Genomic DNA, 17,455 nt, shown 5'->3' with positions numbered 1-17,455 from the left:
AATTGGTGATTTAAATGAAAAGGTTTGATATTGTTTCATTTCTAGAGAATTAAAAACGCATGGTGAATATTATACGATTCCAACAATCCTTAAAGTTCAAGACTACTAAACCAAATTACTTTGGTTATGAGATGTTTTTCACGTGTTTTCTTTCAGAAGTCAGTCTTAATTACAAGGATCTACTTTAAGCTATAATAAATTATTCTCTCTATATCTCTCAGTTAGGATTGATTGATTGTATGTTGTTTAACGTCCCTCTCGAGAACTTTTCACTCATATGGAGACGCCTCAGTTAGGAGACAGGAAATCTATTTCAAAACATCGGTAGCTCAAAAAAAAAAACAAAAAAAAACACACACACACACACACACAACCTTTAAATTTGTTCATTGACTGTATATATGCAATTTACTCAAAGGTTATATTTAATCGTGGGGAATTTATAGCAAATCAACATATGAAATCTGGACATTTTACCGATATTGAAGAAAATATACAAGATAGAAAAAAAAATCAAAAGGTATTCTTGCAGAGTATCAATGATTTTGAGGTGTATCAGATCAGCTTGAACCTATACTTAAATAAAATAATTCCTTTGTTTTCTGCATTCGTTATCTTTCATCACGACCTCATTTTATTACAAAGTTCGACTCTGCACTTGCTATATTCAATATTTTAAAAGCTTTATAAAGCTATAATGTTTGATTCCTAAATTAACGAAAAATCTCTCGTTGGCAAGAGAAATGACCCTGTGGAAACATTAATGTCCCCTTTTCGATTGATTGGGTGATTAGATTTATCATAGATTTAGGTCTAAATAATTTGTACAAATTTTATTCTAATTTGATGGATTATATTATGTTGTCCGTGATTAATTTTTCCATCATTTGCCTCGGGCTCTGATGCTTGATATCGCAGCATCATAAACCTCTAAAAGGGTAACACGTGGAAAAATAATGACAATGTTTGAATGTCAAATGGGTCCAATTTTTACTTGTAGGGATTTCCCTGTCTGACCACCTGTTTCACGTGAATGTCAGCTCAATTAATAACGTGTACATGGACGTGTGAAATCACCACTGCCATATACATAAAACTTTGGCATCTCTGAGTGTACAAGACCTATAGCTGTGACGATATGAACTTTAACAGGACACTCAACATTTCCACGGATGGGCATTACAATGAGACTTCTGGACAGGCTACAGGCGTCTGCCTCCACTCGACTTTGTGTCTGGGATTTTACATTGCCTGTTTCACCGTAGGAACGACCGGTATGGTGGCAAACGGAATGGTGTTGATTGTTGTTGGCAAGGATAAACGTCTCCACACCGTAACATATGTCTCCATTTCGTGTCTGGCTTTGGCCGACTTTGTATATACAACATCCAGATTTGCTCGGGACAACATGAGGTTATGGTATTTGGAAGGAAGAGACGATTTCAGTGTGAATTTTTCCCGCGTTACTGATATGTTCAGTTTGTCAGGCGCATGCGCATCAATTCTTCACATTGTATTATTGTCACTGTTACGATACTTCATGGTGGTGTATCCCCTCGAGAGCCATGTCTGGTTGACCATCAGAAGAGTCATATCAATATCTGCAGGAGCATGGATATTGGCAATTGCCATAGGATCTTTTTATGTATACGCCGTTGTCATCAATGGACGAGCGAACCTCCAGCTCGCAAAAGTCACAAATATAGCAGTAACCAGCGCCATGTCGGTGCTGCCTATAGTCCTTATTGTGATCCTTCATACATTGAAGGCCCGAACGTTATTGCAGTCTTTGGCTGCCTGTCGAAAGTCCACCGTCCGCCGGATGTCCCGTATTGTAACTCTAATCATCACTGCTTTCATTGTGACCACACTACCCAGCAGTATAGCGGACTGTATCAAAATTGCTTACTTGGAATCGAGGATTTCTGTGATCAATCTTACGTGGCTTGCTATTCTTCAATACGTTGGTCGTCTAGGTTTATACATTAACTTTACAATCAATCCATTTATTTATATTTTAAGTTCTCCACAGTTCAGGAAAGCTCTGATATCGTGTTGTAGACCTCACAGACATGTTTATGGAGTATCTACTACAAGTTACGAGACAAGCTAAAATTACTGTGCCTTTTCCACTTGGCTCTTGTAACAACGCGATGCAAAATAGTGCTGACTTGAGTTTTAAGCATCTACCACACTTTGTTACATTTTGGGGTACCTGAAGATTGACTTGGAAGCAATTTTTTTTTTATTAAAAAAAGAATTAAAAAAGAGGGAAAACTGGAAAGGAAACTATAAAATAGCATATCTGTTTCAAATCATTAAGCACGGGTGCAAGTAACGATAATTTTATAGCAATTTCCAAATACATACATGTACTAGTAACAGTTAACGTTTCCACGAGCATTTTCTGATATCGTTATTTGTGTTTATACTAAAGATACTAACTTACTATCATAGTATGTTGAGTTGATAGATCTTTATTACATTGCAAATTGTTCCAAATTATGGTAAGACCGCGGAACATTAACTGGCAAAATTGGAAATAAACAGCTTACGTCATTTCTATCTGTTACAATCAAAAACATTCAGTGATAGACAATAAAATGTAAAGGGGTGGACGTTGGGAAGTTGGATTATATTAAACTCAAATTCCTATTTCAATAAGTTACGTATAGAAGTTTTATATTAAACTCAATTTCATATGTATCAATAATACTGGTATTTATTTAATATTGTATGATGTATAATATATACAATTAAAAACACACTGCTACAGTAAATATTGTAATATATGTTTGTGTGTGTGGGGGTGGGGGGGGGTTGAACGATTTTTAAATAAAGTTGTCCAACAGTTTTCAGTGAGAATAAGTATAAAACCCATGCACTCTTATAATCCTAGGAATAAAATATATTGTCATGTTAAGCCATGACCTGACTCGAAAATTTTTTACCCCCCCCCCCCCCTTCTAGAATCAAATATCTCCTGAAAAAATAATCTTTGTCTTCTACGACCTTCGCGTTCTTAAAATTATAAGCTAAAACTCATATTAATGTGAACTTCAAACAATATGTATTTGGGAGTTGAAATAAGTTGATTTTTGGATCATGCATTCAGTCTTCGCTTTGAAAATAAAATTCGATCTGTAATTTCAATCCGATGTTTTCCCCACGTCCGCGTCGACTTGTACCCGCCCATTTCATTGTCTATCACTGAATGTTTTGATTGTTTTTTTTTTGTTTTTTTTTTGTTTTTTTTTTGTTTTTTTTTTTTTTTAATTGGCTACTCAGGGGAGGAAATGTATGTTTAAACTTTTGAAGTCTATGAGAAATGTGCATTTTAATTATGTTACTCGTCTGTCTTTGATACTTATGTAAGTAGTATTTTGAATTATGCAAGTGAAATATGGGGACTTTTACAGGAGAGCTAAAGAGAATGCAATTTTTTATCTCAAAATTATGTTGAAAGTGTTACTTCATCATTGATGATTTATAATGAACTTGGTCGTTTACCTCTTTTTATCCAAAGAAAAGTTCGTATTATAAAGTTTTGGCTAAAACTATTGGAGTCAGAAAACTGTATATTGAAAGGTATTTTTACAAACAAAAATATATTTTTAAAAAATTTCAAACAAAGATTAACTGACTGTTTTCATACAAGAATGTCAGTGCTTTTTTTCTTTGTCTTCAAAGTGTTTTGTGTATAGATATTTAACAAATAAACTGTGCATGCAATCCTATTTAATCAAACCAATTCCATCCAAGTATATTCAATTGATTACAAAATATGGATTAAGCGCACATTTATAATTATTAATGATTGAGAAGGGAAGAATTACTCATATTCCTAGGGAGAATAGATTTTGTTTTTGTTGTCAGATGGAGGTTGAAGATGAGTAACATTTTATTTTAAAATGTCCACTTTATCATGAGTACAGGAAATTGTATATTAAAAAGTATTATTGGTATAGACCTAGTATGTATAAACTATTACAATTATTATCAACTGAAAATGTGAGTGAACTTTGTAATATAGGGAAAATTCTCCAAAAAGCAGAAGCACAGAGAGATCTGTAAACTGAGTATTTTTTCTATGTTTGGTTGGAAATATTGTATACAACAAGCAGTATTAACTTAAAAGAAGTATATGTAATTATTTCATTTATGTATATTAATTCTGTGCTTTACATCCTGTATTTTGTATTTATATGTTATCTGATAAGTCATATGACTTAAAAACAAACAAACCTGAAAACAGATAGAACTGACGTAAGCTGTATATTTCCAATTTTGCCAGTTAATGTTCCGAAAGGTATTACACATTGTCGGAGAAATACGTATTAGAATCGAAGATAACAAAAGAGCGAAATAAAATAATTTAAATATCATCAGGTTATCATAGTCCTGCGAATACCCTCCCCCTCTCTACTCTATACAACGATTAATCTTGTCCTATTCATAGAAAAAATACTTCTGTTGGAAAATAATTATTATATTGTATTTGGTCCAGCATATTTTTTTTAAAAAACCTCTTTCGAGTATGCTGAATCCGGAGATGGCCGAGGATTGTAACGGTAAAGCAAAACCGAAACTGAAGTTACCTCCCATAAACTCAGATTTTGCTATATATAAAATATTTTTCAGATTATTAGAATTATTATATTTCCTAATTTAATAGTGCAAGTAAGTAAAACATTTATAATATCATACTTAAAATTATTTATAAAAGAATTTAGAATTTCAATTTATTGAAAAAATAATAAAATTTAATAAAAAAGTTTTGACTATTAAACATTAAAAGAAATATATCAAGATGCTTCAAATATAAATAAAAAATACTAGAGATGTAAATTTTGAAACAGGTAATAATTCCGCCTTCCGCATAGGCATTCCGCATATCACTAAGTGACATTGTGAGGATGATTAGTGTAAGGCGGAGCATACATGTCACATGTAGTTTGATGACAAAATGACGCTTTAACAAAGTGAGAGATGAAAATCATAAGCTTCGATGTATGCTTTACACAAAAAAGACTTACTTTGCATTTCATAATATAATCTGACAAATAGAATTTTTTTCAGACAAGTCGGCTAGTTAGATGTTTTGTCGACTTGTCATGTATTATGTTGACTTATAGAATATTATGTTGATTTTTCAGAATGTCAGATTAAATTCTGACGTGTCAGATCTTTATGTTGATTGGTCAAATACTTATAATGTCCACTTGTCAGAATGGGATGTTGTCAATTGATGGTTTAAACTGGGAGAGGACAAACTTTTATGTAGAATTTTTAAACACGTGAATAAGTAACGAGTTTACAAAAAGTTGACATAAACATAATTATGACAGTATAACAAAAAGATCCGACAGGACCCCCCCCCCCCCCAAAAAAAAGAAGATCTGACGAGTGTGTTTGGGGGGGGGGTATGCCGCCATGAACTGGCATCACTCATGGACATTCTGTTCCGTACTTAGGTAATGGTGACCTTCATTACAATGCCCATACGTGTTTAAGGATAGAAGCTAAAACAACTTTTTCCAATAATTATGAAAATAACAAATGCTACAATATGAAAATACATGTGTCAGCTAATTCCTTGTTTCTAGTGTCAAATGAATCTTCATAAGTTAAGCTACCTTAATTTTTATTCTTCATTCAAATTCCTAAATAAATTAAGGTTTTATAATAAAAAAATCAAAGTAAAGAACTTCACACACTAACTCTCGATTTACGCCTACATTTTATCCCCATTTCCATTCAATATAAATGACATTAATTTTTTAATGCAAAGAAGAGCTTTTCAATAATCAATTTATACTTTTAAAACCAGAATTAAATCCTTTTTTTACAACTCTTTTCATAGGGGGGGGGGGGTAGTAATTTAAATATTGCTCGGTAACCCCCAAAATTTTAATATTATCCATAGAACGAGGCTTTAAAACTTCGCCAAATTTTCAAATTTGCACGTTTACTTCCGAAATTCCTTTATGCCCTTAATTGATTAAAAATTTAACTAATTTCATTACTCTGTTGTAATTTTAAGAAGCAGAAAATTATATTTCGGACATAAATCCCTTTTAAATATACTAGTCGTCCCTCCTAGATTTCAAACTCAGTTTATCATTTCTATTTAATGTTAATAATTATTGAAAGGAAAGGAAAATAGTATCTTCTGAATCCCTCACATATATAAGTATGAAAGACGTACGTAAATATTCCAAATATTTGATATCAAGAAATTTTGCCCTTTGACCTTGGAGTTTGACCTACTTTTTAAAATTTTTAACCTGGTCATGAGTTTTGAAAGAATAGGGCTAAGGCTTCCATTCTTCACATATGTATTTTTTGTGGCATGACCTTTCAATGGATACCAATTACCTTGACCTTTTGACCTTGACTTTGAAGATTTCCGTACTTGTGGAAAAACTTAAACCTGGCCTACTTTCATAACTCACAATTGTATTTGCAATGAGAATACCCTACTTTGGGTACCAATATATTTAATTTGCATTGAAGAAAAGTTTAATCTTCGTTATGTTGCCATACGGGCCCAGGGAATCAGTGTTTCACACACACATCTTGTTGCTGCCTAATTATGTATGTTAAGAACCCATGCTTCGTATAAAATTTGGTTTGACGTAAACAATAAAGGTGAGGATTCACATAAACATTTAATTTTTCTGTCATAAACTGCGTTCCATAGTATCATAAGATAAAAACTTCAATTTAACATCGGTGAAATATGGGTAAGCAGCTTTTTTTTCAAATATTAATTCTATATACTTTTTTCCTTCATTGTTTTAAAAGGGAAAATATATATTAGATTGATTAATCAACAAATCGTTCAAATACACGCAGTTTATTTAATTCTTTTTGCAAAATTGTGATAGTATGTTATACATGTATTTCATCTATGTGTATCTATTTCATCTATATGTTTCTATGTATGAAAAGCTTAAGGGTGTAAATGACAATGATAGATCTCATAGATTCTGTAATCAATGAAAACAGTGAACAGAAAAAAGCATGGATTTCTGAAGGAACGTTCACGTAGAATAATTTATGAGTTGTGTGTGGGGGGGGGGGGGGGGAGAAAATTTTTTTTAACTTACCTGAAAAAAAAACTTGGCAAGCACAAAAAGAGGGGAAATTAAACAATTACGATCGAAAATCCTAAACCTAATTATTGGTCATACGGGTGGGATAGGTGTAGATTTCAACGTCTTTCAGTACCAAATTGTATCATGCACTTCTGAGAATTTTTATTAGACACAAAAACTTATCAAAAAGTAGTATACTAGTATAAAATACTAGTGTTTTATATACCGTATAGAGCCAGTCTCTAAATCTTAATAAAAGCGGGAAATGATATCAGATATCGGAATATAAGAATGATATAGACTAGGAAATCATGTATTTTTGATAAGTTTTTGTTTCTAATAAAAATTCTCAGAAGCTGGGGGAGAGGAAGGGGGGATGTTACACCATCCATTCGTCAGGTGCCTGTGCATAATACTGATTTGACAATACTGCAATAAAAAAGGAAGGGGACAGCTGGCCTTACAATGAACATTTTCAATATTACTTTGTTTGGGAAAAAAATTGGAAGGGGACGTGCTTTCAATGTAAAAAAAAATACGCCATTGGAGTTCTAACACTGGATTAATCACAGAACGCCTCAGAACAGAGTTATTATTTTTATTCTTGCTTAACCCCCACCAACCACCAAACTTACACATCTCTAATGCAAGTCAGTTAATTTTTTGCTCGTACTATATATGTTCATGTAAAAAAATTCTTAATTCTTATCTACTTGTAAGTTTCATCCCCCCTTTTTTAAACAGATTTCTCATTGACCACAGTTAGAAGAATAGCGCTAGGAAATACAAGGCCATTCACATACATCCACGAAGCCATGCCTGGTAATTGATAATTGATGGAAATATAAGTCCTAGTTCATAATGTGTTTCATATGTAAACCTAAAATTGAAATCATTGAACATTTGTTATCATTTTAACAAGGCTGGAATGACTTGGGAGTAAGAGAACGTTCCATCATTGAACGTCAAACGGAGAGAGACAGGGCGTGGGCGTTGTCCGAGTATCGAGCACGCCACGGCAGTAAGTAACCCCCCCCCCCCGGGCTTTCACTGAAAGTTCTGGGGGAAATTAATTTGTCTGTCCTGGCTGTTAAGCATTTGCAATGAAATTTTATTCAACTCAAAGTTGAGTTAAAAATAATTAAATATTTGAATAACATTTAATTCATTTTATAGGTATTATTGCAAAAATGTAGTTTAAAACACTTTTAAAACGCTATCTCTGCCCCTTAGAGGGACCCCTGATAATTGAATGTGATAATTATGCTGTTTTATAGGGAGTAGACGTTCAGGGAACACACCCTCCCTATAGCCCAAGGTAGATCCATATTATTTATTTGAGGTCAAAAGTAATAAATTCTGTGTTATTTTTAACAATTTCGTTTCCGTATCTTTTGAAGTGAAGGTGTTTTTGAATTCAAAACATTTGTCAACGGAAATTAAGAGTAATCTAATATTTATTTATTTATTTTGGGGGCGGGGGTTAATTGCAATGAAATCCTGTAAAGAAAGAATGGGAGAATCAGAGAATTGAGAGAAATAGGGATATTCTGATAGGGATATTTTGGGATGCATATGTATTTTTGCAATTAGCATTAATAAAACCTGTACGAGGGACGTTCAATAAATAATGTCATTAGCTCGATGACATACAACATAGAAGTCATATGACATAAAGCTTGACTTTCTCTCATTATTGAATCTTTAATGAATTGATAACAGTTTGTCTGACCACTTTTCATCGTATCATTTCATTGTGGGAAGCTGGAAAACAAGGGCTATTCGAGACACTGCATTAAAAATGAATTGTCAAGAATCAGTAAATTAGAGTAAAATTAAACGTTTAATTTTTTTAAATTGACGGGAAGTTAAGTGTTTTTGAAGTCACCTTCAAAGAAATACTTTTATCTGTTATATCTAATTATGAAGAGAATTCAAACCCGAGTATTTTTTTTCCATTAGTAGAATCCAAAGTCATTATATATCTTTTAAAAATCAAGAAATTAACTGAATATAATCCATAGTAATTTTTATATTAATATGCATATTTACAGAATAAAGGAAAATCATATATTTTTAAAGATTTTTTTTGGAGTTTAGTAACGAGGGCTAGAATATTGCCCGTGTACACTTTGTTGTGGAAAAAATGCTCGGGTTTTTTCTTCATGAGTTATACGTACATATAAGCGATAAATTTAATTTTTCCAAACTTTTGATATCTTCAAAGCAAAAAGACCTTGGGTGAAGGGGACTTTAAATTGTTAAAATAAAGGACAATTATTTTTACAAGGGAAAAACGAATAATAAAAATTTTAGCGAGACAAAAATAGGGTGGGGCTCACAAAAAATTTTTTTTTTAAGAACTTTGGGCCAAAAGCTGAAACTTTGTGGAAGCATATCCTTTGGGTAGTTGTAGATATTAAATTGTCAAAATCTCTCCATGATTTTGAAACGTTATTTGTGTGTATTTTAATGAAGAATCCAATTTTTAAAAAAATAGAAATATATAGAACAAAAAATTAAAAATCTTCTTCCTCAAGAACCACATGGGCCATGGATAGCTGAAAAGGCTGTGGAAATTTTTGGGATAATGTAGCATATTAATTTTTTTTAATCATAAAGCAACCATTTCAGGGCCACATGTACTGGTATTAAAAGTTTTACATAGAAATATATAGGAAAAATCTTTAAAATTTCTTCTTTTAAGAACCACTGGGCCACATAAATTTTAGGCTTTATTTTTTTTTATGAAACTTATGTGGAAGTTACAATTTCCAATGGTTTTATAATGTAAATTCTAAATTGTTCAAATCATGACCCCCGGGTTTCGGAAATGATTCCTAAGGGGCCATATTTTTTGAAAATTAAGAAATTAATAAATTTAGCGATTTCTCCCTAAAAACTGGTCATTTCCATAGTAATTTTATATTAGCGAAAGTTTTAGATAAAATGAAATATATATAATGATATTTTTAAAATTTTTTTGCGATAATGAAAATTTCCTCGCTAAAATTTCTACTGGGCCAGAAAAGCTAGAAATTTTAGCGAGGATTTAATTTTGGCATATAGCGTAGATTGCTAAATTGTTCAAATTTGACATCTCGCTAAAAATTGATTGCGTTTTATTTGTAATAGGTTCTTTAATGAACATTTTTAAATTGAAATAACATCTCGCTAAAAATATATAGTTTTTAAGGACAAATCGCTAAATTTGCGTCTCGCTAAAATTTCCACTTATACGGTATATTTTTTTAGCGATTAGAATCGGACCAAGCGGCTTTAAATATTAGCGAGGTCTTGTTCAAATTCATATTCGGGGAGGAAGTTCAATTTCTGGAGGAGTCTAGAAAAAAAAATTTTGCAAACAAATTGAAAGATCTTTTTAGAGGAAGGAAACAGAATGGGGAATACACTACATTAAATTTCTTCATGACAGCGTCCAAACCCACAGGCCATGAAGAGTAAAGGAATTTTGGGGATAAACTGAAAGTTAACGTTAACGTTTTGTCACACCAACAAAATTTGCCAGATATTTCAATCTTTGACTTGTTTCATTTCCCAAACTTAGAAAAACATCTATCAGAAAGAAAAAAAAGCAAGTACAGCAAATCGTAGGATCTGCCATATTCCAGTAATGGAAAGGGTCATACTCCAAAATGTGTTCGAAAAACAATTAGAAATTGAATGAAAATGTTACGGAGGTGTGTTTTTCTTAATTAAAAGAGAATATTTTAGCTAAATCATAAAGACTAAGTCATGGAAAAGAGTTTCTTGTTTCTTTCCGAGCCCCAATGACATTATTTATTGAACGCCCCTCGTATAAAAATTATGTGTACAATTTATTGCTTTTTTTTTTAAAAATTCTATATCCTTTAAGGCAAGCAGAACTGAACTCGCTTTATATTCCTTTTTTAGTTCGATGTCCGACAGCTTTTGAGTTTGCAAGATTCTTGGATGACATCGAAGGTACTAGTAATTCCAGTGGAATAAACAGAAATAATTTAGGTACTCCGACATTCTTTCGCTCTCGCTCTCTCTCTCCCCCTCTCTCTCTGTGTATCATTTATAGTGTATTTTATTTGTAGAAGAATTTCGCCAACGGATCAAGGAGCTGGAAGACCAAGTAGAGTTACTGCGCCTGGCGATGTCGGCACATGATGTCCTTGATCTCAGAATCTGAGTTTTATTTTAAAAAAACTTATTTCGACAAAAGCATTCCCGGTTCATTAACTTTTTATTTTATATAGACAATTCATTACATGCATACATTATAAATATGTATTTTTTTATTTGTATATTACCATGATAATCGTCAGTTGCTTTATATTTTTCTTTCTAATTTTCTTTATTAAGTTTTGGTCACTATGGTACACTTATGCATATTTGTAAAACAGTTACAGAAATATCTTTACATTTTACATAGAAGGAATTTAGCGAAATTCTACCTTTCGGCTGATCTACTCCGATGATATTCAACAGAAAAGGCATAAACAACAAATGGTTCATGTCATTCTTTCTCCTGATTTAAATCTAATTTTCATATTGTTTAAGTAAAAAAGAAAAGTAATCCTTATTTTAATATTAGATTTCGTAACAAGTACATGTGTAAATTACTAAATTATAAAGAGCCAGTGTTTGTTCGTAATGGAACTCAGTTTTAGTGTAGCGTCATACACTGAAAGAGATACGAATGACACTCTACATACTGACGGCAAACGTTATAATTTTCTTATTCAAACTTTTCATGAACATTTTCTTTTTAATTGAATTCGTTGATGCATAAAAATTTTAGAAAACATGCGTTTTATTACTTAATCAGCAGTAATTAAAAGCGGTTAAACTAGTACTTTGTTATAAATATTAAAACCTAAAACGGACATCTGTTTTCGTAAAATCGCGATTAAAAACCAAAATGATATATTTTTTTTAATAATTAAGGAAAACCTCATTTACATACCAAATAATTTGTAAAAATTCTCAATATACCACTGTTTTTATGTAATAAATATATTTTTAACTAGGTAATTTGTTTTTTTACAATATTAAAAAAGATTAATTCATCCCCTACTTAGATATATCTGTATTTTGTACATTTTAAGGGCTGCATTTTTATTCCAGAGAAGTTTTATATAATTTTCAAACCTTTATTTCCGACATTTTTTTAAGGATTGTTTAAAATCCACATTTTTTTGTTTTCATTTCCTGTGAAATTTTTCATAACCTTTAGTAACAGATGCAAAGAACACTATATATGAAAAATTTATGTGGAATGTGACATGTATATAAATAAATCATTGAAATCCAATTTTTGGCAGTGTGCAAATTTATCAATGAAACCCTTTGGTAAAATGTAGTAACTACCTGTATTAAAGTTTGAGAGATTGACTCAATGTTTACTGAATTAATCTGAAAGACGTTAAGAAAAAAAGTGAAGTTCTGTGTTGAGGTTAAGAAATGGCTATACCTGTGTAAAAACAGATTGAGAACATCAAGTGTCTTGGACATAAGTTTTTTGCAAGCAGGGGGACATTTATTTTAGGCACATTAAATGAGTAAAAAAAACTATGTTCATTGAATTCTTTTAGATTTTCAAATGTCAATTTGAATACATTTCAAAGTTTATGAAAAAATGATTTTTTTTTTTCGTTTATCAAAAAATTTATGGATTTTAGAAAATAACACGAGAAAAAAAGTCTTACAAGAATAAGCACTTTTATATCTTGATTCTAGAACACAAAATAAATAGATTTATTAGGGGGAAACATTGAAATAGCTGGATTTTAAAATGAACATTATGAAAATTGATTTAATTCACTTATTTTTCTTTAAAATATTAGTTAAAAAAGTCTCCTTTATAATACTAAAAAAATTAAATATACCAGTCCTCTATTCCAACAGGTATTCATTAATAATTGTCGATCATTGTTTACATAGTGGTTATATGTTTTCAGAGTTAATTATTTGTTTCTAAAGACAAAAAATATACCTTTTCCCACATGAAATCTTTTTCCTACCTGATTTTCAAAAAGTGGGAATAGGTAGAATGAACCATGCTGGGTAATGTTGGACTGCTACCATTACCCTCCCCCTCCTCCGCCTTCTAAACAAAGGGTCTTCGTTAGTTTCAAGAATTATTCTTCTAGACGATATTTAAAATATGCCTAATACGAAAAATAAAACTTATTCAAAGAAGTAATTTTTTTTAATCCTATATATGAAATGTGAATTGTAGGTATAATACCACGAACATGTAATACTTTAAACAATATTTTTACGGAAAATGAAAGCAATAAATGATAAGTATATGGACAGGAGGCCGATGGGCCACATTGCTCACCTGAGCAACTTTGCCCTTTTAAAACCCCCTTCGTGGTTTATTAAGCTGTGCGTCGTTTGTCGTCCATTTTAAGGTCTAAATTTAATTTTATGGTCACTCCTCTTCTGGGGCTGAGGGGTGGGGCAAAAACCGGCCGACTAAAAATTAATGCAATCTTTAAAAATCTTCACTTCTGGACGTCACGGAGTCAAACTGTTGGTGAAATTCACGACCCCAGGGTCACGGGTTCTGGTGCTAGGGTGGTGCTTTGTTGAATATATATACAAAGTATTGAAATTGCATTATTTCTTTAAAAAAAATCTTCTCTGCTCCGGGGTATTAAGCCAATGAACTTTGTACAAAGTTATGATGAGCAAGGGTGCCCCTTCCAAAATTATGAATTTCGTGGCCCCCAGGGTCAGGGGTTCTGGTGTTGGGATGGGAGTCTTGATTAAATAGTGAAAATGCATCGATTCTTTTAAAAATCTTCTCTGCTCCTGGGTACAAAACCAATGAACCATATACATAGTTATGGTGAGCAAGGGTGCCTCTTTCATAATTACGAATACCATGACCACTTGTTCAGGGTTTTGATACCGTATTATTAATCCACTAAATGTTTAACCCAGGGTTATGAAGTTCCACTGTTGATTAAAAATGCATCTTTTTTTTTTTTTGAAAAACTTCTCTTCTGCTCCTTGGATGCCGATGAGCTAGTATAACATTATGATGAGGATTTCACAATTATACAATTTTATTAAAGTTCAATTTCACAATTTTCGAAGAGGCACCCTCTTGGTTCTTGTGGGGCGGAGCATTACTATGGATTCTACAATATCCTTATCAGTAGAATTTTTTGCAAAACACAGCTTCTTGTCAATAGCATAGTAAGAAGTGTTCATTGGTCACCAAACTTCTAGCTTGTGTAGATATAATTTCATGGGTAATGTTTTAAAAGAAAGATAACTCTTCTATTATCAATGTATGTGAATACTGATGTTTGCAAGGATGTAGGTTACCCACAAAATCAATGAACACTCCCCCTCATCTTCTTCACAAAAAAAAAGAAAATACAACTTTATCATTTCATGAAATTTTTAATTGCCTGTTCACTATTTATCATGATGAACTAAAAGTAACTGTATGACAATTGATAAAAAGATTAATTTCTTGATAGGGTGAACTCTGGGTAACAAACAACAATGTCCAGACATCAAAATCAGATTGTCCTGTTTCCATGCATATTGGGGGTTTTACATGTACAATGTTACATCCCTGTAATATTACACCACATTTAAATGACTCAAGAAAAAGCATAAAAACAATACAATCTATTGAGATGCCTGAGTACAGATAATGAATCGCTAACAAGTCTCCAATGTCAAAATAAAACCTGTCATTTGATATCACATTCTCCATGACCACATGTGTACCTTCCTTACACCCTGTTGTGCATGATAAAGTGAGACAAAAAAAATGAAGAAAAGCTCCCTTCCTGAGTGGAATTCATGTGAACTTGCAGATTAATTTAAGTACCGCTTCAAATAAGCTCCTGTACAAAACTATTCTCAGGTACCAACAACTAATTTTTATTTCCTCTAAAAAATAACTTAAGTAGAAACAAATTGTACATATTAAAGATGTGGCTGAAATAAATCCTTCTTGTCTTTATTTTGTTTTGTTTTTTTTTATTTACAATTTTTTTTTCATAAGAAAAGAAGCCTTTTTAAAAAAAATGCATTTCATGCAAAAAAAATCACTTATCATACAAAAATACTGTCAAGAGAACTTAATTCATCATTATTGGTCCAAGAATTGTAACAAAGATCTGAACTTTAAAATAAACTGCAAGGTTAATCAAGAAGTTGTCACACAGTGGCATTTGCTGAAAGTAAAATCAAAATGAACAATCAATCAACAAATTCACCTCTGAAAAATTGCATGTGCAAGGGATGCATATAAAACTGGAAAAATGACTTTTCTTGGCACAATTGCTTGGTACATGTACATGGTGATCTTGTCTACAACACTGACTGCAAACCAGCCTGTTTTGAAAACAGAAAAGCTGAGAATCTCCAGAGAAAGAAGGTAGAAAATTAAAATATCCATCCAAAAAAGTGCTCATCATAATTCAACCTTAACCTTTAACATATCAATTGTTTAATTTATAAATAGAGGGTGGCTATTTTATGTTACATGGACACAACTTCTACTTGTTGTTTTATCAAATAATAATAAAAAAAATTGTTCTTTGTTAATTAGTTTGATTAATATAAAATGATATACAACAAAACAGGCATACTAACAAAGAAATATTGTTTGACAAGAGTGCAAATACTCCACATCCAAGTGTATATTAACAGTTACACGGAAAAACAGAAAGGAAACTGTAGTTTTGTCTAGATTATAATGCAAGTATTCCATCCCTGCAGAATACTGCTTACTACTACTTCTACAAATTTAATCTCATTTGTACTTTTTTATCAAATTTTGTCCATGAAAATAAGAAGAAAAAAATGTGACCGTCACTGACTGATACAAAACATTATGCTTGAAATACCATCTCTTATATTCAGTAAGCATGGATATGCCAAAGCTATATTTTTTTCCTAGGTATTATGAAGATTAAAACTCTTTCATGGAAGCATTTAGCAAACACATGCAGACATGATTAAAAAACTGATTTTTAAAAGAACACTGCCTGTATCATTTGTTCACAATTTTTACCTTTGGAAAGTAAATTGCACTAGACAACTGACACTAAGAGGGATGGCACTATCAAGAGATATCACAGTTTACAAGCCCAAGCATTTCTACTTATACCTCATCACCGACATTAGAACTGTTACTGAATCTTACTTAATTTCACTGACAGACCTTATCCTACTTTACTTTCTGGACATACCAGAATCAGTACATCCAGTTCTGATTTGAGTGAGCAGGTGAGGAGCAATTACTATCCATTTCAGTGCCCATCCCTCAAAGTTCATTACATATGCACTCACACACACACACTATTCACTTGTTTTTTCATCATTTACACAGTCTTAAATATACATACTTGTGTACACATTATCAGCCCCGCTTTCTGCGTGGGCTCCCATTTATTTTATCATACAAATACTTTATATGTTCTTTACACATTTGTACAAAATAAAAATCTGTTAATGCGATTGTTATATAAATTTTTTACCACAGACAAGTTAATATCTATAATCTGTCCAATCTGTCCACCGACACTCTCTCTCCCACACCTTTGGGAATCTGGCCCATCCCGACGTGCCCCGCTTCATGTTCCCCCAAACTAATCGGTCAACATTCCAGCACTTTAACATGGCATCACAGTTTAAGTTCATTGGCAATTTTTGAAGCAATGTTCTTAAACCCTATAGAGGTCCCTGAAATCCGTTTGAATCGCACCCCATTGAGGGAGAGTCTCGGAAGCTTACACACCTCCATTTCCCATTGCACTAAGCTGTCCGTATTCGGGTCCCCGTGTACACACAGTAACAGAAACTTCTCCCGCTGTTCATAATCACAGTTGTTGGCATCTAACACTTTCCGGATTTCCTTCATCATGTCATTAGGGTCCATAGAACTCGTGGTTTTCATGCTCCACGTGAATCTCAGTGACCTGGGCTTGACCATGGGGTTGTCGGACTGTCCCTCTGCAACTGACCTGCGGAACAATTTGCTGAAAATTACAACAATGTAATACTTAATGTATGGCTATCCCTCCAACACTGGCACTTGATGACAGAATTCAATTAGTAAAGAGAGTCACAAAAGATCAAATGCTTCATGCAGCACATCCAAAAAGTCAAATTCAGGGATAATTTTCTCTGCTATGATATCATCATCAATATGTCCGATAATGTAATTTGTACCATGCAATTGGTAAATTTTTGAGTAGCGTCATTTTCATGCATCTGAATACATATGATTTTAGTACAAGTATGGTCTAGATACACATTCTAAAATTTTCAGATATATAAAAAGTATTTTATAAGGAGAATTTTCATTTATTAGCGGTGTTAAT

General features: G+C 32.3%; 2 protein-coding genes across 11 annotated transcripts in view; one reads left to right on the top strand and one right to left on the bottom strand.

Moving 5' to 3' along the window:
• Window positions 1–773: 773 nt before the first annotated feature.
• On the top strand, window positions 774–2,323 carry LOC134250661 (melanocortin receptor 4-like). Its single transcript, XM_062733010.1, has one exon. The coding sequence runs from the start codon at window positions 1,139–1,141 to the stop codon at window positions 2,111–2,113; it is 975 nt and encodes a 324-aa protein (XP_062588994.1). The 5' UTR covers window positions 774–1,138; the 3' UTR covers window positions 2,114–2,323.
• A 12,170-nt stretch (window positions 2,324–14,493) lies between these two features.
• Window positions 14,494–17,455, bottom strand: part of LOC134250664 (MAP/microtubule affinity-regulating kinase 3-like) — a 22,289-nt gene continuing 19,327 nt past the window's right edge. For 6 of the 10 annotated variants that reach the window (XM_062733012.1, XM_062733011.1, XM_062733015.1 and 3 more), the window contains one exon: window positions 14,494–17,110. In XM_062733012.1, the coding sequence (XP_062588996.1) occupies window positions 16,756–17,110 (355 nt within the window). In that variant the 3' untranslated portion in view covers window positions 14,494–16,755. The remainder of the gene's footprint in view (window positions 17,111–17,455) is intronic. The other 4 variants (XM_062733014.1, XM_062733016.1, XM_062733021.1 and 1 more) reach the window with 1 other exon arrangement.

Source organism: Saccostrea cucullata, unplaced genomic scaffold (assembly GCF_032062105.1).
Source record: "Saccostrea cucullata isolate Sc308-1 unplaced genomic scaffold, CSIRO_AGI_Scuc_v1 ctg10, whole genome shotgun sequence".
NCBI classification, from domain to species: Eukaryota; Metazoa; Mollusca; class Bivalvia; order Ostreida; family Ostreidae; genus Saccostrea; species Saccostrea cuccullata.
Note: the sequence above shows the minus strand (reverse complement) of the source record. Positions and strands in the feature narration are given on the sequence as shown.

Excerpts from the sequence above, each read along its gene's own strand:
- LOC134250661 (XM_062733010.1), top strand. The coding sequence starts at position 1,139 with ATGAACTTTAACAGGACACTCAACATTTCCACGGATGGGCATTACAAT.